Source organism: Nothobranchius furzeri, chromosome 11 (assembly GCF_043380555.1).
Source record: "Nothobranchius furzeri strain GRZ-AD chromosome 11, NfurGRZ-RIMD1, whole genome shotgun sequence".
Lineage (NCBI taxonomy): Eukaryota > Metazoa > Chordata > Actinopteri > Cyprinodontiformes > Nothobranchiidae > Nothobranchius > Nothobranchius furzeri.
In genome coordinates, this window is record NC_091751.1 from 26,973,748 (window position 1) to 26,994,720 (window position 20,973).

Below are 20,973 nucleotides of genomic sequence, written 5' to 3' on the forward strand. Positions count from 1 at the left end.
GATTTAAGATCTGAAATGAATCGTTACAGGAAAACGATTCATTTTAACCCATCACTCATTAATGTAAAGTATAGGACACATTATCAAACACTTTGGATTTAAACAAATTGTTTATTCAACAGAATATGATTATATGAAGTCATTTACATCAGGTAAGATAGGCTTTGTTCAGAGAGTAAAAGATAAGGAGTCCTGCATCTTGCCGCCTTGAGGATTCAACACAGGGTGTTAAGAAAATTGGCTCAAGTTCAATTCTATGGCACCACGGTGTCAGATTGGCCTGTGTGTTAAAAGTTTGGCCACCAAGTTAAAAGTTAACTTCCGGTCATTTTTGATGAAATACGTGGCCTTTTGGTGCGCTACAGCAGGAAGGAGAATGTCCTGTTCATCACGATCACTAGAGAAAAGAGGAGGAGGATCTTTTTTTAAGGAGGCGAGCGTCTCCGAGCGCCAACGTGTCATATCAGCAGGTGAGTGGTTGAGCCGGGTGGAGGTGCAGCCGTGACTCAGCAGGAGTCCAGTGCAGTGCGGCCACACAGTACGACACAGACAATGTCACCCTGCAGCTCTACAGCCGTCAGCTGTGGCTGATTCTAAATCAATGTGGAGCAGAGGTTCAACCTGGAGATGGAGATCTAATTATGGTTTGGGTGGAAATATTATATTTTAAGTAAGCACGACTAGACCAACATGCAGAGTAAAAGCATTTTTGCTTTGGCTACTATCTGTCGATATTTCTATGCTAGCATCAAACCGCTTTAATATTGGATGATATTGGCATTAAGTTATAATATCAAATCTGGGTTTTAGTCTTTTAAAGACACAGCTTTTACAAAGCCTACACGTATTATACACACCAAACTCTTCTGCTACTTCTCCTCTCTCTCTCAAATTGTTCACTTATGGCTGATCTGAGGTTAGTAGTAAGTAGTAAGTAAATTTTATTTATCTTATCACAGACATAAAATCACAAAGTGCTTCACATAGATCAAAACAAAATAAAACAAAGTCATAAAAGATTAACATCAGCAAAAATAAAGTAATAAAATTATAAATTTTCACAAACAGATGAAAGATTAAAAATTTGAGTTAAAAATAAGAAAATAAAAGGTTTAGGTAAAAGCATCTTTAAATAAAAGGGTCTTTAGCTGTTTTTTTTAAAAGCGTCCAGACTGTCAATACTACGTAAGGATAAAGGAAGATCATTCCAGAGTCGGGGTGCAACAGTCTGGAAGGAGCGATCACCTTGACTGTTATATCTGGTTTTTGGAACTTCTAGAAGGTTCTGGTGGGTGGACCTGAGGGCTCGGGTTGGAGTACAAGGCTTTAACAGTTCAGTAATAGAGGAAGGAGCTTGACCATGAAGAGCATTGAAAGTTCTAGTCAGGACTCTAAAATGAACTCTAAAGTTAACGGGTAACCAGTGCAGAGACGTTAGAATAGGAGTGATGTGTGCTCTTCTGTTTGCTCCAGTTAGGAGCCTCGCTGCAGAGTTCTGGACCAACTGAAGGCGGTCAAGGGCTTTTTTGTTAAAACATGTGAAAAGTGTGTTACAGTGATCTAGACGGGAGGAGATGAAGGCATGGATAACCATTTCAAGTCAATGTTTTGACACCAACCTTTGTAGTTCTTAAGTGATAAAAACTGTTTCGGACCAATGTTTTTGAGTTGCCTTCAAGAGACATTGATTGGTCAAAAATAACACACAAATTCCTCAAGTTTGTCTCCACGGCAGAAGATAAATGACCAAGTTTTAGACTAATCAGGGGAACCATGCTCTCACGGGCAATGATCACACATTCAGTCTTTTCAGAGTTTAACTGAAGGAAGTTATCTTCTAACCAGCTGGTGAGACACTCTAGTAATTCAGACAGTTTGTAGTGGTAGGTTTTGAAGATATTTCAGTTTGTTTGGCATAACTTATGGAATATAAATTTGCTCAGCACGTAGCTAACTAGCTAGCAAACAACTAAAACAAACAGGAATCTTCACCCAAGGCTTAAGATCTTTATAATTGTTTTATCACTGTAACTGCAATACACAGAAAAAAAAACCTTACTAAAACCAGCAAGGACCAGCATATGTTGTGTTTTGGTGCTGGTTTAGCTGGGCCAGCAAAGCAGCAATAAACACAGCCTATGCTGGTCTATGCTGTTTTTTTCAGCAGAGTAACTATACACACATTATAACCTTACGTTTACCAATTAGGCTAGCTTGGCGTGTGTACATTACTAACATTTTATAAATGAAGTAACTTTAACACAGTCAAATATTTTCTAAACACATTGATAGTTACAAAAGCAAATGTTCTCCCAGACACACACAAGCGCGTGCGCTCGCACGTGCCACACACACACACACACACACACACACACTTGAGCTAACACCCTGTACTGACTGAGGTTCATGTTGCTTTCAGCTTAATGAAAAACATAAAAATGAAGCCTCTGGCTTCTTTCACCAGGTCTGATTTTGGACATAACAGTGAGCTGAAACAGGAGCTGTGAACTCTACGCAGCTTGTTGCGTTATCAAGGCTGAAGCAGAGTTTTGCTCCCGTGTCATCCCAGGCTTCTGTTTTCCCTGAAAAGGACCGACGCTCATTCATCACACTGAATATTCAAGAGGGTAACTGCCCCCCCCCCCCCCCCTGTATGTATGTGTCGATGGTCCCTACACACACACAACCTCACAACCAATTAGACATGCCCTCCTCCCACCTCTTCACCACATGCCCCTCTGCACACGAGGAACAAACGGGGTTCTGTCTTTTGTTCGTCTTCTTGGTGAAAGACACAAAGCTATTTTCTCAGCACAAGCCTAGCTTTACCCCTCGGGGAGGAGACTGGACGCATCTGAAAGGACACAGACGTGTGTTCCTCAGCATTTCTTCCTGTTTGTTCTAATTGGAAGACGATTGGCATGTCCTGCTGGTGATTACAAAGCTCATTTTCCTCTTTAATGAAGACAAAATGAGAAGTCTGTGAGAAGCTTGGTTTGCTAAGCTAAAACCAAATCTTATTTCCATAAATGTTTTTCTCAGGTTTTCCTCTGAACTGACCCCTTGACTATCATGTAGCACCAGCGTTTACATGTCATCATTAAGATGAACTACTATCTTATCTGCTAAACATCAGAGTATTTAACAACTAGGTCAGTAAATGCAGCAGCAGAGCTGTTTGGTTGGCAGGGAACCATAACCACTAAGAAGTGACCAGACACTGTCGGCCGAGGAGAATCCGCTCTTATGTTAATCGAAGCTGCACGCTTTATCCTTACCATCCGTTGGGCCGATCAGCACGCAGCCAGCAGATTACAGTTGGAGCTTTAAAGCCGATTCAGCGCCTCTTTTACACTTTTGATGTGCTGCTGTCCGTCTTTTTAGGAGATCGATCCACCGGGCCGATCTCTGCTCGTTTTCCTCTCCTTTCTCTGTCTGCAGAGCAGCTGTGCTTTACTGGGCTTCACTGGTTGGATTAAGACGGCTAACTGAGGACTGGTTTTAACAGTCATACATCCAGCTCTGTCCCTAAAACTACTCACAGCCCCTGTCTTCCGTGTCCTTTTGCAGAATCCTTGTCTGTAACGTTCCTTCTTTGTGGAAACGTAAAATAACATCATAATACTGGGGCAGCAGTAGCTCAGGTGGTAGAGCGGAGTGCCTCATGATCGGAGGGTCATGGGTTCGATTCCAGCTCCCGCCAGGGGTATCCTGCTGTTGTGTCCTTGAGCAAGACACTTCGCCCAACTTGCCTGTGTTAGTGGTGGTCAGAGGGGCCGACGGCGCCAAATGGCAGCCTCGCCTCTGTCAGACCTCCCCAGGGCGGCTGTGGCTACAAGTAGCTTACATCACTAGCAGTGTGTGAATGTGAGAGTGTGTGAAAGCGTCTCTGGGTGTCTAGAAAAGCGCTATATAAGTTCAATGCATTATTATTATTATTATTATTAATAATTAAAAAAAAACAAAAAAAAAAGATAAAAGTCCAACCTGACACAGTTCCTCTCTTTAGGTTTGTCATTCATTATGGACATTATTCCTCCGGGGGAATTTGGGACTTTAATGTAAATAGATGAAGAGTAAACAAGGGGGATTGTAGAGCATCCTATCTGGAACGTGACCTAATACAACTGAGATGAGATGGCCTGTTGCCAGCAACGACGCCTTCTGACTTTATTTTCTGATGGAACAGATAAACTTCCCTTTAAATCATCCAGTGTTTCTCCATGAGGATCTGCATGGGTGAATAAAAACCTAAACATGCTGTCATCCTTCTGTTGCTCCCTTCTTTGCGCAGGTTAAATTTTTTACCTGCGCATGGGGGGTGGGGGGTGGTGGATGTCACCCTCCTCTGACAAGTTGTTGTGATGCTCTGCCAAAGCAGCAACAGCACATCTCCAGTGACGCCACTGGTGTTTCCAGAAGGATTAATAAAAAAAAGCTTTTGGTGAATAAAATATTTGGCATTTTCTTCCTCCGTCTCCTTGGATTTAGATGTATTAGCGTATTAGTGCGTGCATCTTAGTCTCTCCATTATTGATGCGGGTTTGTTTTTGCTGCCTCGTTTCGGAGCCACCGGATCCCCCTGAGGCGTGAATTTTTAATGATCAGAGACAGTTGAGATGTGCCTTGTGGTTTTTAAAACTGGTCCTTTGCAACAGTTGGTGTCATGAACTAACTACCTGGTCAGTTATCTTACTGCCATTGGTTACTATTAAAATGAATAATCTATCCCGGCCATCACCATCTTCTTGTTGCATGGTCCGTGACTGTCATGCTGGACCAGCCCAAGACTGACATATCATTTCTGTGAGGACATATCTCCAACTCCAATATATTTCACTATCATGTGAAAAACAACTAACTGGTGTAATGACCATAACAGTGCAAAGAACCTTCCAGAATTTACTTCTAGAAAATAACTTTGGACTAGCTTGAACAGTTGTCCTGAACAATCACCAGATGTTTGTCTTGCATCACTGCATCAGAATCATGGGGACATATTTGACATACAGTAGCTAGAAAAACCAAGAAGCATTTAGTATTATTTTACACCACAATGACCAGTTATAAACACGTTAATTGTTCTGAAAATGACAGTTATTGTGTTCATCCTGCTTCAGTTAGGTCTCAAAAGAACACAACCACATACTCTGGACTGTTAGCTTTGACGATAACCCTTTTGCATTAAAAGGCAAGTATAAACAGTCAAGCCTGCTTTGGGTCTAAATAATGTGTGCAGTGCCAGAGGTTGCATGTAAAAGATTCAGAAAAACATTTCTAAAACAGGCAGGAAGGTGCATTAAACTCTTTAGTGCTTGATTGGCTGCAGGATGAAGTGGACACAGTGTTGCTGCTAGCTACTTGCTAGACTAAAAGTTGTTACAGTTCCAGTCTTCCTACTTTCTCCAAGCGTGGTGACCCTATAAAACTTATCTAGCCAAGTTACATAGTCTTAGTGAACTAAACCAAATTCTTGTTTTGCAAAGTTTGGTCTAGGAATGCTCCATTGGAACTTCCGCAGCAACATTCTAGCAGCATTCTGGCGGGCCAATCGCAAGTCTTAATTGGGGTTTCAGACAGAGTGCTGTGATTGGTGCACAATGGTGGGCCAATCACAGTGCTCTATCGGCTTTGTGGGCCAATTAAGGTGCTCTATTGGTTTGGTGGGCAGGATGATGCAACGGAGTGGAACAAGATGGCAACATCTTGTTTGAAACAGCTTTTACATCAATTTTGGACTATTTCGATTAGGGCTTTATTAGAATCAGAGGCAGATAGGGGTATTTAAGTCCTTTATTTAGAAAAAAGATGTATTTTCGCCTTCTTCAACAGCAGACTGCATCATTTACCGACACCCTGTCAGGTGAGATGGGCTGAGCTAATGTTTAGCGGAGGTTGCTTGTAGCGTGGCTGTGTGACCCAGATGCGGAGTGGCTGGCGTTGGGTTATACAGAGCATGCGGCTTTAATCTGGGAACGGCGATGCAGCGCTCGTTAAGAGCCGAGGCTGAGTGGCAGTTCCGAATAAACAAGTAAGCTGACTTACTGGTGGTAGGCAGCGAGGAAAGGTCTCTTTCCTGGTTTGAGGGCTGGCGAGCCTGAGAACTCGGGGCGATGTCTGGCATGGATGATGACTGAGTGATAACTCAGCGGCGGCGCTTCCGTAAATAGAGTCGGCGTGATGACGTCGTTGAACCACGCCGGTGATGGGTATGCTGGGTAATGTAATGCTCCGCCAGTTAGGTCTGTAGGGGGTGGTCATGAGGAGGAGTTCGTGACAGGACCCCCCATCCGAGGGACAGCCCCCGAAATCCCAGGACTGCGGGCCCAGAACTCATCCAACAGGGCCGGGTTCAGAAACGAGCGAGCGGGTTCCCAAGAGCGCTCCTCTGGACCGTAACCTGCCCAGTCCACCAGGTACTGCCAACCACGACCTCGGCGGCGGACATCCAGAATCCGGCGGACAGTGTACACACGGTCCTCGTCAACACAACAGGGCGGAGGCACCCGGGCCGGAGGGGGGTGGAGAATAGAGGAGACCACCGGCTTGAGCTGGGAGACATGGAAGACCTGGTGAATCCTGAGAGTGGCCGGAAGGCGCAGCCGGTAAGTGACCGGATTGATGACCCTATGGACAGGGAAGGGGCCCAGGAAGCGGGGAGCGAGCTTCCGGGAGCCCGCCGGCATCCTCAGATTAGCGGATGAGAGCCACGCCTGGTCACCGGGCTGGAAGACGGGGCCTGGCCGGTGGCTATGTTGACAGGAGTACACCGTGGTGGACCGGGTGATGGCCGCACGGGCCCGGATCCAGGCGAGACGACAGCGGCGGACCAGAGTCTGAGCAGCAGGGACCTCCACCTCAGGCACCTGGTGGCCGAACAGAGGGGGCTGGTACCCATTACACGTCTCGAAGGGAGAACGACGAAGAGAAGGTATGGAGGTTATGGGACAGTTCCGCCCACGGGAGGTAGCGGGGCCAGGTGGAAGGTTGGGACGAGGCGAAGCAGCGCAAGTAACGTCCAAGCTGCTGGTTCGCCCATTCTGTCTGACCGTTAGTCTGCGGATGGTACCCGGAGGATAGGCTGGTTGAAGCGCCGACCAGACGACAGAAGGCCCTCCAGAATGGCGAGGCGAACTGGGGTCCTCGGTCGGATACCACGTCCTGGGGGAAACCATGGAGCCGCACCACCTGTTCGAGGAGCAGTTCGACTGTTCTTTTGGCAGTGGGGAGTCCGGCCAAGGCCACTAGGTGCACAGCTTTCGAGAACCGGTCAGTGATGGTGAGGATAGTGTCCAGGTGATCAACGGCGGGTAGCACCGTGATAAAATCCAGGCCGATGTGTGACCACGGCTGCTTGAGCACGGGGAGCGGTTGCAAGTCCCCGGTGCCAGGTTGGTTGGACGACTTGGACCGGGCGCATACATCACATGCGGCAGTGAACTTGCATACATCCCTCCTCATAGAAGACCACCATAGAGCCCGACGGAGAAACTGGAGGGTGCGAGCTTGGCCTTGATGTCCAGCGAGCTGTGAACAATGCCCCCACATCAGGGCCTCCCGTCGGCAGACGGCCAGAACATAGAGGCGGTTCGGGAGATTCTCTGGGGGTGCCGGATAAGCAGGGAGGGCAGCCCAGATGGAGTCCTCCAGAGGCCATTGGAGGGAGGCCAAGAATCGTTGGGCCGGCAGGATGGTCAAAGGCTCTGGGGGGCTCGGATCCTGAGTGTAACGCCGAGAGAGGGCGTCCGCCTTAAGGTACTTGTAGCCGGGTCGGTAGGCAATGTGGAAGTTGTAGGGCTCGAAAAAGAGGGCCCACTGAGCCTGGCGAGGGTTGAGTTGGCAGGCAGTCTGAAGATGTATCAGGTTTTGATGGTCAGTCCAGATGAGGAAAGGGTCGGTGGTTCCTAAGAGCCATTGCCACCACTCCTCCAGAGCCCATTTTATTGCCAGCAGCTCTCGGTCGCTAACCCCATAGTTCTGCTGTGTAGGGGAGAACTTTTGGGAAAAGTACGCACAGGGGTGGAGTTTGGAGTCCGGGCCTCGTTGCGATAGAACGGCTCCTGCTCCCACCTTGGAGGCGTCCACCTCCACAGTGAAAGGCCAGGTCAGATCCGGGTGGAGGAGGATGGGTTCACTCACAAAGCGACGGACCAGATTGTGGAAGGCTCGGGTGGCCTCCGGAGTGAGACGGAAAGGGCGAGGCTGGTTGGTCGTTTTGGTGAGGGAGGTTAGAGGTGCTGCGGGGGAACTGAAGTTACGTATGAACCTGCGGTAGAAGTTAGAGAAGCCCAGAATGCTCTGCACCTGTTTCAGCATCGTGGGTAGCGCCCACTGTGCTACAGCCTGAACCTTCTGAGGATCCATACTCAGACCCCGAGAGGAGATGGCAAAACCCAGGAAGGAGGTGGACTCCTGGTGAAAGGCACACTTCTCCAGTTTGCAATATAGGTTGTGGTCCAGGAGGCGGGACAAGATGGCCCGAACGTGCTGGGTGTGTTCTTCGGCAGTGCGAGAGTAAATGAGTATGTCGTCCAGATATACGAAGACCCAGCGGCCTAGCATGTCTCTCAGTACATCAGTGATGAATCGTTGGAAAACCGTGGGGCTATTGCAGAGGCCAAAAGGCATCACTAGGTATTCGTAGTGGCCGGTCGGTGTGATGAAGGCGGTCTTCCACTCCTCTCCTTCTTTGATGCGGATCAGGTTATAGGCACTGCACAGGTCCAGTTTGGTGAATAGAGTAGCTTGGGAGATGGCGTCCAGAGCAGTACCCATGAGAGGAAGAGGGTGACGATCCCGGATGGTTATCTTGTTCAACCCCCAGTAGTCAATACAGGGTCGGAGATCCCCTTCCTTCTTCTCAACAAAAAAAAAAAAAAACCTGTGGCACCCGGGGATGTGGAGTGGCGGATGAATCTCTTCTGGAGGGCCTCGTTAATGTAGGAGTCCATCGCCCGGGTCTCCGCCGAGGAGAGTGAGAATAGACGACCCCGGGGCGGGGTGGTTCCAGGCTGGAGCATGATCTCCAGGTCATAAGGCCGATGAGGGGGTAATCTGGTGGTAGATTATTTGGCAAAGACTTGAGCGAGGTCATGATATTGTGGAGGAACAAGCGTCAAGTCTACATCCCTGGGAGGTGTTGATCTGGTCTGGGGTTCAGGGGAATTACAGTGGGTAAGGCAAGCCGCGCCCCAGGCCATGACCTTACTGGTGGACCAGGATATGTGAGGCTCATGGCGGCAGAACCAGGAGTGACACAGGATGATGGGAGTAGCCGGGGCCTGAATGATCAGGAAGTGAAGGGTCTCCCTGTGCTGATCGATGGTCATGCGGAGGTCCAGGGTTTGGTGGGTGAGAGGATACAGCATGAGCGGACGGCCGTCCACTGAGGTGACAGGAATGGGTCGGTTTAGAGCTGTAAGGGGTATCTTGAGCTGGGTGACCAGTCCCTGGTCGATGAAACATTCAGCGGCACCGGTGTCAAGAAGAGCTTCCAGCGGGACCTGACCTTGGTCCAGTTGGAGGGAGGCCGGGAGGGTGGTGCGATGTGGGACTGGAAGTGTGGGGACTCCGGGCAGGACAGCCCCTACTCCGACCCAGAGGGACCGTTTCCCGGTCGTATCGGGCACGTGGCACGGTGGTGACCCAAATCCCCACAGTAGGCGCATCTTCCTTCCTGGTAACGTTGTGCCCGTTCCCCCGGGGGAAGGTGTCCCAGCTGCATGGGTTCCTCCGTCGGTGGACTGCCCTGTCGACGGGGAGACAGTCTGGTGTGGCTGGGAGCCGACATGGCGCTCGGTCGGTTAAGGATGCAGCGGTCAAGTTGGAGAGCCAGGTCCACCGCCATGTCCAGGGAGGTTGGGGCCTCGTGCCCGATCATGCCCTCACGGATACGGGGGGACAACCCCTCCAGGTAAACAGCCTTCAGGGCGGCGTCATCCCATGTCAGTCGAGCAGCCGTGGTCCGGAAGCGGGAGGTGTAATGAGCCACCGTCTGGGAGCCCTGGCGGAGCTGGAGCAGTCGGGTCTCATCCGCGACCTCGCTGCTGGGATGAACAAACGCCTTCTTCATCTCCTTCATGAAAGTCTCATAGCTGCTGCAGACAGGAGACTTCTGGTTATAAAGGGCCACCGCCCATTCACCGGCCCGACCTGTCAGCAGGGAGGTCAGCAGGGTGACACGAGAGCAGGACGTGGGGTAGCGTGCCGGCTGACACTCAAATGTCATGGCCAGATTGGTCAACATGCCTTCTGGGGATCCCCTGGTCCCATCCCACTTGTCTGAGAGACTGAGACGAGGCTCCATGCTGTCACTGGAGGCCGAAGCCTGTCGTTGGAGGGCAGTGGAGAGCTGGACGACTAACTCGGTGAGAGACTCGAGCTTAGATGCCTGGCGATCTACTACGGCACGAAACTGGGTTATGTCTGCCGTCTGTCAATCTACGAGGGTGTGCAGTTGAGCAACTTCTGCACGCAGATGAGCGAACTCCGCTGGGTCAACCTGGGACTCAGTCATCCTGTCAGGTGAGATGGGCTGAGCTAATGTTTAGCGGAGGTTGCTTGTAGCGTGGCTGTGTGACCCAGACGCGGAGTGGCTGGCGTTGGGTTATACAGAGCACGCGGCTTTAATCTGGGAACGGCGACGCAGCGCTCATTAAGAGCCGAGGCTGAGCGGCAGTTCCGAATAAACAAGGAAGCTGGCTTACTGGTGGTAGGAAGCGAGGAAAGGTCTCTTTCCTGGTTTGAGGCCTGGTGAGCCTGAGAACTCGGATCAATGTCTGGCATGGACGATGACTGAGCGATAACTCAGCGGCGGCGCTTCCGTGAAATAGAGTCGGCGTGATGACGTCGTTGAACCACGCCGGTGATGGGTATGCTGGGTAATGTAGTGCTCCGCCAGTTAGGTCCGTAGGGGGTGGTCAGAAGGAGGAGTTTGTGACACATCCGTTGCGGTGAGTACGTCATCATGTGGAGATCGTTTGGAAGACAACAGGAGAACCCATTCCACAACCAAGAGCCGTCACTGGAGCTTTGCCAGACGAAATAGTATATTTACTTACTCTGGCTTGCCAGCCTAGAATCACATTCTCCCTGACCCAATCCTGACCATAGGCGTCATTTTAACCGGGGACGCCGGGGACATGTCCCCGGCAAAATTTGTGATTGGCAGCTGTGTCCCCCCCACTTTAAAAAAATCCTGCTGATGAGGATTTTTGTTTTACCAGCTCAGATCTTATACCAGGGGTCGGCAACCTGTTCCCATCAAAGAGCCATTATTACCCGTTTCCCACAGTAAAGAAAACACTGGGAGCCACAGCGTTGTGGGCGGGGCCTACCCTCAGACAGCAGAGAGCTGCCCACAACAGGTGACAGCAGCCAGTACCGGTCGCTCGCATGGGCGTCGCATCCGTGGGGGATTCAACACCCACACTTTTCCTTCTGTTTTGCTCACCTCCACACCAGTCTGGTTTCTTTATGTCGCACTCACACTGTTTGCCTCATCTCCTTCTTCACCTCCACTTCTGACAGCCGATGTCGGGTTCAAGGAGAGCAGGAGATGGAGGGACGGAAGAGCTCGACTGAATTCATAATTTTACATCTTGACATTAGCTGTACAAAGTCTGAGTTTGATAAAGTGAAGAACAATAATTTGCAGAGGTTTATAACAGGCGCGGTGCCAGGTTTTCATTTTTGGGTGGGCCACGGTAATTTTGGATGGACCTTAATAAGCAGTGACTTAAGTGAAGCAGGCAGGTCGCGCTAGAAAATTTCGTTTAAAAAGACGTCATAAATTTTCCCCCCGTCATTTTTATTTCTAAAATATGAAGTAAAAACTCCCAGTTTAATTTTCATTCATTTGTCATTAATGTCTACACCCGTGCGTTAAGTGGACCATCTTCCAGTAAAAGCAAAGCTTCCAGCCCACCTCTCCAAATAGGTAAAATGTGCATCAGCCGCTAGTTAGGCGTGCCGCGCACCATCAGCGACGTCAGCCCAGACAAGAGCAGAGCAAATAGAGAAAGAATAGAGGATAATTCTGTCTGGATGTGGATGGAGATTACATTTTACAGCCTGATCATCATTTAAATACGTAAACCATCACCTGGCTTCTAGTCCACGCTATCAGCATTATTTTAATTGGTGTGTGTGTGTGTGTGTTTTCCACTTCAAACACTGGTCTAACCAACCACACCAGCGTGTCCAGTAACATATTAATGTTACACTTCATGTAGACTAGGAACGTTTCACCTGCCGTGGCCCGACCGCTTCTGCTCCACATAAACTTTGTGCGTAATCAAATGTCTCTACAGGTGCTTTCTGAGCTGAAGAGGCTTTTCTGCCTCAGACTGGATGCGTAATGCGTCTCCATATTAGAGACGGGAACAAGCGCTGTTCAGCCAAAGTTTCATCATTTCATAAAAAGAACATTTTTCCAAGTGACACATCCCTCAGAGAGACCGAGTTTCCAGAACGCTTCAGTGGGAGGAAATCTTATCGCACGCACCGCGGTTCTGTACTGCGCTGCGAACCCCTCAGATTTTCAGCCTACTGTCCACCGTGGGCGCGCCGAGCCGCACTGAACACAGTGTCCAGTATAAAGCTCTGATGTTCTGATGGGAATCAAGTTACCTCTGCGATGTGCGCAACGATTAAAATGTCAGCTCATCCATGCGCATCAGTGTGCGTCGGGGTAATTCTTTCAAAACAACCAGCATCCTTGAGTTTATCCGTCAATATGTGGCAAGGTGGAGAAACGAAGGCCCGGGCGGGATCCGATCCCCAGACTCACGGGTGAGAGTCATACGCTCTAACCAGTCAGCCAAAGGGACATCCCCTTGGCCAAGTAGCCAGGGCGCATTATCTATCGGGACACTGTGACAGGACTCTCACACTGCCACACCTGATTATGAAACTTTGGCTGAATAGCGCTTGTTCCTGTCTCCAATGTGGCGACGCATCCAGGAACCTGTCTGAGGAGAAGCCCAGAATCTGACATCCTCCAGCTCAGGAAGCGCATATGATTACGCACAAGCGTGACGCGTCAACCCGGTCTCACAGTAAGACCGGGTTGGAACTGTTCAGGTTTACGCAGACAATCTTTACATTTAGAATTGGCATACAGATGTAAAATTAATGCAGTAAAATATAAAGCTTTTCATTTAAATATCCATTCATTATTTTACAAGCCCAGAGAGCCGCATCAGATGGATGGAAGAGCCGCATGCGGCTACAGAGCCGCCGACCCCTGTGCTAGCCTACTTTATTGTCCCCAGCAATTTTTAAACCCCACTCAAGGGTATGGTTATTGTCCCCAGCAATTCTGAAAACAAACTGACGCCCTTCATCCTGACAAACACTCTGTGATGCCTTTTAACCAAAATTAATTATTATGTTGACGATGGTAAAGCGTTGGATTAATACTTCAATAAATTGTACAAATTAAAGAAGTTGAAATGTTATGGGTTTTGAAAATCAAAGTGAGACATCCCTGTTATAAACAATCTTTATTATATTGTCTGTGAAGAGTTGTGACAGTGTGAGCACTCTCACCTCAGACCTATCTTTGACATATTTTTCTCCATTCATGTAACTTGTTTACAACTGTGGAGGCAGAAAGAATAAATGTCTCACAAACACGCTGTGTGTGTGTGTGTGTGTGTGTGTGTGTGTGTGTGTGTGTGTGTGTGTGTGTGTGTGTGTGTGTGTGTGTGTGTGTTGGTTTCTCAGGGCAATTAGAGCTACATGACATACTTTCTGTAGGTAATTAGTTAGCTAACATCAGGTTTTCTCTTCAGAACAACTGGGCTAATTGTTCTGGTTCACTACGACACGGTGCCAGAGAAGGTTCACAGCCTGGTTGGGTGGTTCTGTTAGATCCGGTTAGAGATTTCATACATTAACCTACATTCTCAGTAAAGACTAATTCCCACTATGGGCAGAGATGCACAGGTTCTGGTTCTGAGAGCTGATTTCCACTTCCTGTACTCTTATTTACTGGTACTAAATATTGCCATTCTTTCTCATAGAGTTATAAACAATGAACTACATTATTCATAAACTAATTACCTTTATAATTATTACTCTGTCATTAAAATGTAAAAGTAAAAACTTCCCCATCTGCTAGCATGAAGTAGCAATGATGGGTTTAGGATTAGAGGTCAACCAATATTGGTTTTGCTATTGCTGATACCTGTCATGGTCTGCGTCAGCCCCCTTCCTTTATGTGCCTCCTGGTGTCCTCCATCCCTCTCTAGATTCCCTCTTGTGTCCCTTTGTTCCCCCAGCTCCCCTTGTGCTCTCTTAGCGCCCTCATGCGTCCTTGTCTGCATCCCTGTTATGTGTCTTATGTTGTAGCCCTTTGGCGCCCTCTTGTGTCCTTTTTCTGTGTCAGCTTCTGTGTGTCAGTTTGTGTGTCAGTCTAGTGTCTGATGTTATCTTTTACTGTTTCCTCCCAGGTCAGCTCCAGCCTCGTTGTCCCCAGCTCAGTGTGTGTGTATGTACCATGTCCTCCTCCAGCTAGTTTGTGTGAGTCCTTCCCTCTGTCTTTAGGAAATTGTTGTTTAGTTTTGTGTTAAGGTATTTGCCATCCTCTGTTTCTGTTTTCCCCATTGAGTTGATTAGTGTCAACTGCCTTCCCTCCAGCAGCTCACCCCACACACCTGCTTCCTGTTTCCCTGATTGTTCCTCCCAGTGTATTTAAGCCCTGTCTGTCTCTGTGTTCTGGTCGGTCCATTGTTGCTTGTCAGCGTTATTAGTCCTGTCAGTCTGCTCGTTCCTCTGGTGTTTTTTTTTTTGACTCCCTGGATTCTTGGATTTTGGCTCCCTCCCTGTTCTTGGATTTATTCTTTATTTTGGACACATCCTACAATAAAAGGATTTTCTTTATTTCAATTCCTGCCTCGTGTCATCCTGGGTTTTGCAATTTGGGTCCTACTCTCCTAAACGTGACAATACCGATGCCGGTCTTTCGGACCGATTTTCATGGCTGATATCTAGACACTTATTTTCATGCTAAAATGTCATTAATAACATTGATGCACAATTTATGAACCTGAATCAATTGAATTTAACCATCTTAATGCTCAGAGTAAAAATCAGACATCTAACTAAAGTTGATCAAAAAATCAATAAACTGGTGGATATGAAATATTCAAACCTGGTAAATAAATATAAATGTTAGCTGAAACTAGGTTTTAGAGCATATATTATGCAGATGAAGGTAAATATACATAAAATAAATTCTGCAGCAGCACCGGGCTGCCCAGGTATGTGCTTGACTTTAAATTGGCTTTACTAAGGAGGCCGATGCCGACATATTAAAAAAAAAGGTAAATATCGGCTGACAGATATATCGGCAGCCTCCACTAGAATAAGATCTGAGGATGTTGTGTTTCGTAGTGGCTGAATATCGGCCGATCACCAGCCGGTTTTTGGAGCATCTGTGGTCATAAACATGATCTCATCACAGCTACATGCACAAACACCTCCTATCAGCAGACTGAAAGTCCCACTCATGTGTGGAACACGAAGCTTAAGAGGAAAGAACATTGTAAAGCATGTTGTTTGCTGCTAAAATCTTAAGCTGAATACTTGAGGATAAATAATGGAAAATATTTCCCATAATCTTTCAAATCCATCTCTCCAAAACAACAAATAGTTCCATTGTGTCCGCATCAGCACCAACACGCAGAAGCAACACGTCCCGTTCTGGTCCAGTCACCACTTTTCTCTCTCCTGTGGACACTTCTACGGTACCTGGTTGCATCACACACTAAAAATACAGCTCCTTTCACTCTATTCTACTACAAAGTGCTGAAGGTTCGGCATCAAATGGCGTTGGGAATTGAAAAAATAAAACGCAACAGTGCTTGGGAGAACACAAACACACTATCTTGTGTGAAAAGGGAGTGGGCGTTGAACCAGCATGACTAACACATGCACAGATGTGTTCATGAACGCATCAAAATCCCACAGAGTGATGTTTCATCGCAACCAGCAGAAAACATGTCAAGAGACGGAAAATGTTCACCACAACCAAACTCTTACATGTTGAATTAATGAGATGTGTGTGTGTGTGTGTGTGTGCGTGCGTGCGTGCGTGTGTGTGTGTGTGTGTGCGCGCGCGCGTGTGTGTGTGTGTGTGTGCCTTGCTTACGATGATGGGAGCAGTGCTAAAGCGAATCTTCCTCTTTGGCGGGATGTCCTCCCTGCTTTCCACTGGCAGGCCAGGGATCTCCGTCAGATCCGAGCCCGGATCGTAAACGATGTCCTCGTCATCACCGTAGAGGTCATCCTCAGGATCGGTGCAGCTTTCGCCCCAGCCCTGGTAACAGGCGTCCCCGTCGGCGTTAAAAATCACCCGCTCATTTCCAGTGTACTCCTCCTCGGGTTCTTCTCTCTGGTCCTCGGTTGATGCAGAGAGCTTTTCCTGCTTTGGGGTGTCTGTGTCATCTTTTCTGTCCCCGGCTTGAGGGGCTGTTGAGGACATCTCATGATTGGCATCTTCAATAGCTTTGCTGGGTATGACAGCACTATGCACCCGTTTGGAGGTTCTGGTGACTCCTTGATCCTCTGTATGATTCAGATGGTCTGAAGGTTTCTCCTCTTCCTCACAGGAACCATTAACCTGGCTTTCATTAGTGGTGACCCCAGACAAAGTCTGTCTCGGAGCCTCGTCGTCTTGGGCTTTCACGTCTTCTGGAGCATCTTTTGGAGGTTCTGAAGTTTCTGTTCTGGGACTAGGACTCAAGACGTCCTCAGAGGACGAAGATACCGGGAACTTGCCCCCTATCTTGTTTTGGTAGTTTCCACGAATTGGCGATTGTCTTGACTCGTCCTCACTGACATCTCCTCCCTGGCGGTAAGACCCATCTGGAGAGTAGAGGGCTCGTCTGCTGACTCCTCGGTAGGGAACGCTCTGATTGTGGTGGTCAGCATTTTCAAAAACCGCACTGAGCTGACTGACAGTTGGCGAGGACGCGTCCGTTCTGGAGCACAGGGAGTCCAGAGAGTCGGTGCTGCCTCTGTTGGACCTCGCCCCTCTCCAGTCATCCAAGTGTTCGTGAGAGCCCCGTTTATCACGTCCATAAGGAAAGACGGGAGACTGGGACTGGTCACGTGACTGCTGTTCAAACAGCTTCCTGGTCTCTGAGAACTTGGCCCTGGCACCTCCGACCCTCTCGGCTGATGAAGAGTGTTGGAGCTTAATGACTGAGCCATCAGCCTTGTTGATGAAGTTGGTTGGCTTCACCAGCTTCTGTGGTGAGGGCTCGTCGCTACTCTTAGCCTTGGCTGCTGCGTTGTCCGAGCCCATCTGCATGAACATGTCCTTAATGCGGCTGACATGGGCCCCGTACTGGCGTCCCCTTGGTTGTTTACCCCGCTCCAGGTCTTTGGGCTTTGAGTCTCCATCAGTCCGAGGCTGGTCAAAGGCCCTCTTGATGGCCTGAAACTCAGCCCGGTAGGCATTACGATGGGGGGAGGCACTCCGGAAGCTAGTTCTCTCCCCCGAAGCCTCCGTCTTCAGCATGATGATGTCTTTGGGTCTAGGCAGAATGTCGGCATCGCTGTGACCTGGTTAGAACGTGGGACTCAGAAGTCTACTCGTCTCTCAGACCCAGTCGCACCTGCACAGATGAAAACAAGCGTGAGTTTTACTCCGGTTGCTGTTTATTCAACTTTCCTCCAATTTGTGAAGGCAGCATTTTAAATAGGGGAATTTGTGTTAACACTAAATCTTCCAAGGGAATGTTTGCTTCCAAAGCCATGGCTAGCCAGACTTGGATTAAAGTGGTGTGCAGCTTTGGGACAAATGTGAATATGCTCAATTTGGAAGTCATAGCTTTACAAAAACCACCAATCGATATGGTCCCTATAGCACAGGAGGAAAAGCGACCCTTTTAAAAACAAAAGGACAGTAAAAATTATTGAATAGAGGCCATTTATTTATGTCTAATATTCATAAACCAATACAGATTATGATATAAATATATAATAGATGTGAACTTTTGTGTTCAAAATAATTGAAAGTATGTGTGTCTTTGGTGTGATGTTATGCTTGCCTTCTATTGTTTTAAAAAAATAAAGCAGATGTTGTGGTGTCTTCTACTAAATGCAGCCTGTATGCAGACTCTGCCACACATAACGATTAATGGGGCGGAATAAACGCGTATCTTTATGTATCCAATACAATACAGCTGATCAGGCTGGGGCTGGTAATCAAATATTCCACATTTACTCCTATTAATATTTAATCTGCAGTGGAAATACCACACACACACACACACACACACACACACACACACACACACACACGCGACACATGATAAAGGAAAACAACAATAACAACAGCATCATCTGGGACTTGGAGGATCAATTAACTTAGCTGATCTTTAACCTGAGCTGCCTACGGATCCATTATTCTCCTCCTGAGGAAACCCTCTGTGCAGCAGACCATTCCTTTAGTTTTACCTTCAGGACTTCAGTTTTGTTGGAAACGAGAAAATAAAAGTAAGAGGAGAGAGCTGAGTCAGATCAATGAGACAAACAAGCGCACACCAGCCGCACCGACACCTCGGGTTCCCCTCCTCTCTCTCGCTCTCTCATTTGTTTACATCCTTCCTTTCTGCAGATAAATAAACATCTGCTGATGCTTTCGGATAAATAACAACCTAAATGTTAGACCTCCGCGATCTGCTTTAAAAAACAAAAGACTTACGTGCATATCTGAGGCTTCGCGCGTCAGTGGGAATAAAACCGCACCAGAGGGTGAGCTGGGTGAAATCTAAGGATGATGTCGGTAAAAAAACAAACATCCAAAACAACATCCCTGAGCTGTATGCTGCTTGTAAATAGTCCCGGACGGACCCGCTCAGCAGAGCCGCTCCAACGCCATTGCAGGCAGCGGGTGATGCTGCCAGCCGTACAAAGGGGGTGTCGGAGCGGTCCGGCCCCTCATCCCTGAGACAGCTGCTTTCTGGCGGCCGATATACGTCCGCCCAGACGTAAAGTAGACTCACTCGCTGCGGCGGTTAGCGCTGGTTTGCGCAAATGAGAGCATCATGTGACAGGTGCTAAACCCCGAAATGCGGCAATGGTTCGGTCCAATAATCTGCTGCGCGGAGGGGGCTCGAGAGCTGCAGTCTGGCATAAATACCAACACAGCTAGCGACCGGAAATCCTGTTTCACACAGGGCTGTAGGGGGTGATTGGGGGGTCGAGGACCACCCCAAGGGCCTCCAAAGAGCTGGAGCGAGGGCCAGAGGGCGGTCATGGGGGAGACAGGTGTTGCGTCAGAACTTTACATCACTGCAGGTGTTTGACTACCCCACTTCCTGTTTGTCCTAAAACACCCTATTAAAATACATCACAATTAATAAAAGTTTAAACGTCTATTTTAAATAGTAACGTAACACAGACTATTTCAAATATAAACAATTTAGGTTAGTTTATCATGAAAATTCAAAATGCCTTATAGAGGAAAGATATTACCAAAATAAAAGCAGGCTATAACATCTCTGGTTCAGTGTAATCATTAATTATTAATCAATATGCAGGAGAACCCAGACAGGAACATAAATGTTCACTGGTTAACCAAACTCACATTAACCATTAGAACCACTTGGAGACGTTTCTAAGGTCAGCTTTAATTTTATTGTCTATTCCTGCAATAAATCTGATTTTCACTCAAAATGTCATAGTAGCATTTTATACATTTATAACAAATAAATAATATAATATACGTGTTTATAGGATATATTTTGGATTTAATCTTTCTGAATTTAAACTAAATTAGAAGAATTAGAACATCATGCAAAAGTTCATTTATTTGGGGAACTCAACTTAAACGGTGAAAACGCAATACATGCTTTTTATTGGCTTATGCTGCAGTTTTTCCATGATGAGAGTCTTCAACATCTGAAGCTTAAAAACAGATTATTACTGTTGTCTGAGTTGTGATTAATAAAACCATTTTAATGTTCTGAGACAGACGTGCATGAGACTCTTACTGTGAAAATTAAAGGACATTCTGAGCCCCGCGCTGGATGCTGATTTAACCAGTTAGCACCTCCATAAGGCCTCAGTATTTGTTTCATCATGACTTTGCCGGGAAATAAAATACTGACCTTGTTTGTGTCACTTGGACTTTAATCTCAACACAGCCTCCTTATTCAAAAGACATTAATGCTCCTTGGTAACTAACAAAGGTGTGACCAAGTCACTGCTTTGTAAATAGCAAGTAAGTCACAAGTCTTTCCAGTCAAGTCTCGAGTCAAATCCAAGTCAAAGACAACTAAGTCCAAGTCGAGTCCAAAGTCAATGATGTCGAAGTCCAAGTCAATTCTAAGTCCCTAACTTAGAATTTTCAAGTCATAATCAAGTCGTGTGTCAAACTGTCAAACATAACTTCAATTTAATGATGATGATAATAAATAAATTCCAGAATTAAAGCTTCTTAAAGCTTCATTTATCATCTCAAACAAGCAGAAACTGAAACTGGTTCTAAATAAAGTGCTGCTGCAGTTAGCAGTAAATCAAACCCAGAACCAAGAATGATTCATGATTTTTGTCCATGTCGTGCCACTTTTGTGCTAAAATATCAAACATGTTCAAGTCATCATCAAGTCAACAGATGCAAGTCGATTCAAGTCGCAAGTCATTGGCGTTCAAGTCCGAGGCAAGTTGTAAGTCTTTATAGATTTCATCAAGTCAAGTCAGAAGTTATTAAAATAATGACTGGAGTCAGACTCGAGTCCAAGTCATGTGACTCGAGTCTACCCCTCTGGTAAGCAGCAATAAACACTGTTGCACCTCTGAATAATCAACAGGTGGTTGTTGTGTTTGCGCTGTTCTTAAGGAGATGAGGAGGATGAGTAGCCTGACCTGCCAGACTCGTCCTCTGTTAAATTCTGCACAGAGAAAGAGTCTGGTAACTCACAGGCAGAGAGGCACATGAGGGGCGGGACTAGGCAG

The 20,973-nt window shown here is 47.3% G+C and overlaps 1 protein-coding gene across 7 annotated transcripts in view; it reads right to left on the reverse strand.

The window, feature by feature from the left end:
* The window catches only part of ppp1r9a (protein phosphatase 1, regulatory subunit 9A), a 72,476-nt gene that overhangs the window by 45,909 nt on the left and 5,594 nt on the right, over positions 1-20,973 (reverse strand). For 5 of the 7 annotated variants that reach the window (XM_054744980.2, XM_054744979.2, XM_054744985.2 and 2 more), the window contains exons 1-2: positions 18,719-18,858; positions 16,157-17,627 (exon numbers count right to left, since the gene is read on the reverse strand). In XM_054744980.2, coding sequence (XP_054600955.1) covers positions 16,157-17,530 — 1,374 coding nt within the window. In that variant the 5' untranslated portion in view covers positions 17,531-17,627; positions 18,719-18,858. Of the gene's footprint in view, positions 1-16,156; positions 17,628-18,718; positions 18,859-20,973 lie in introns of those variants that run through there. The other 2 variants (XM_054744971.2, XM_054744973.2) reach the window with 1 other exon arrangement.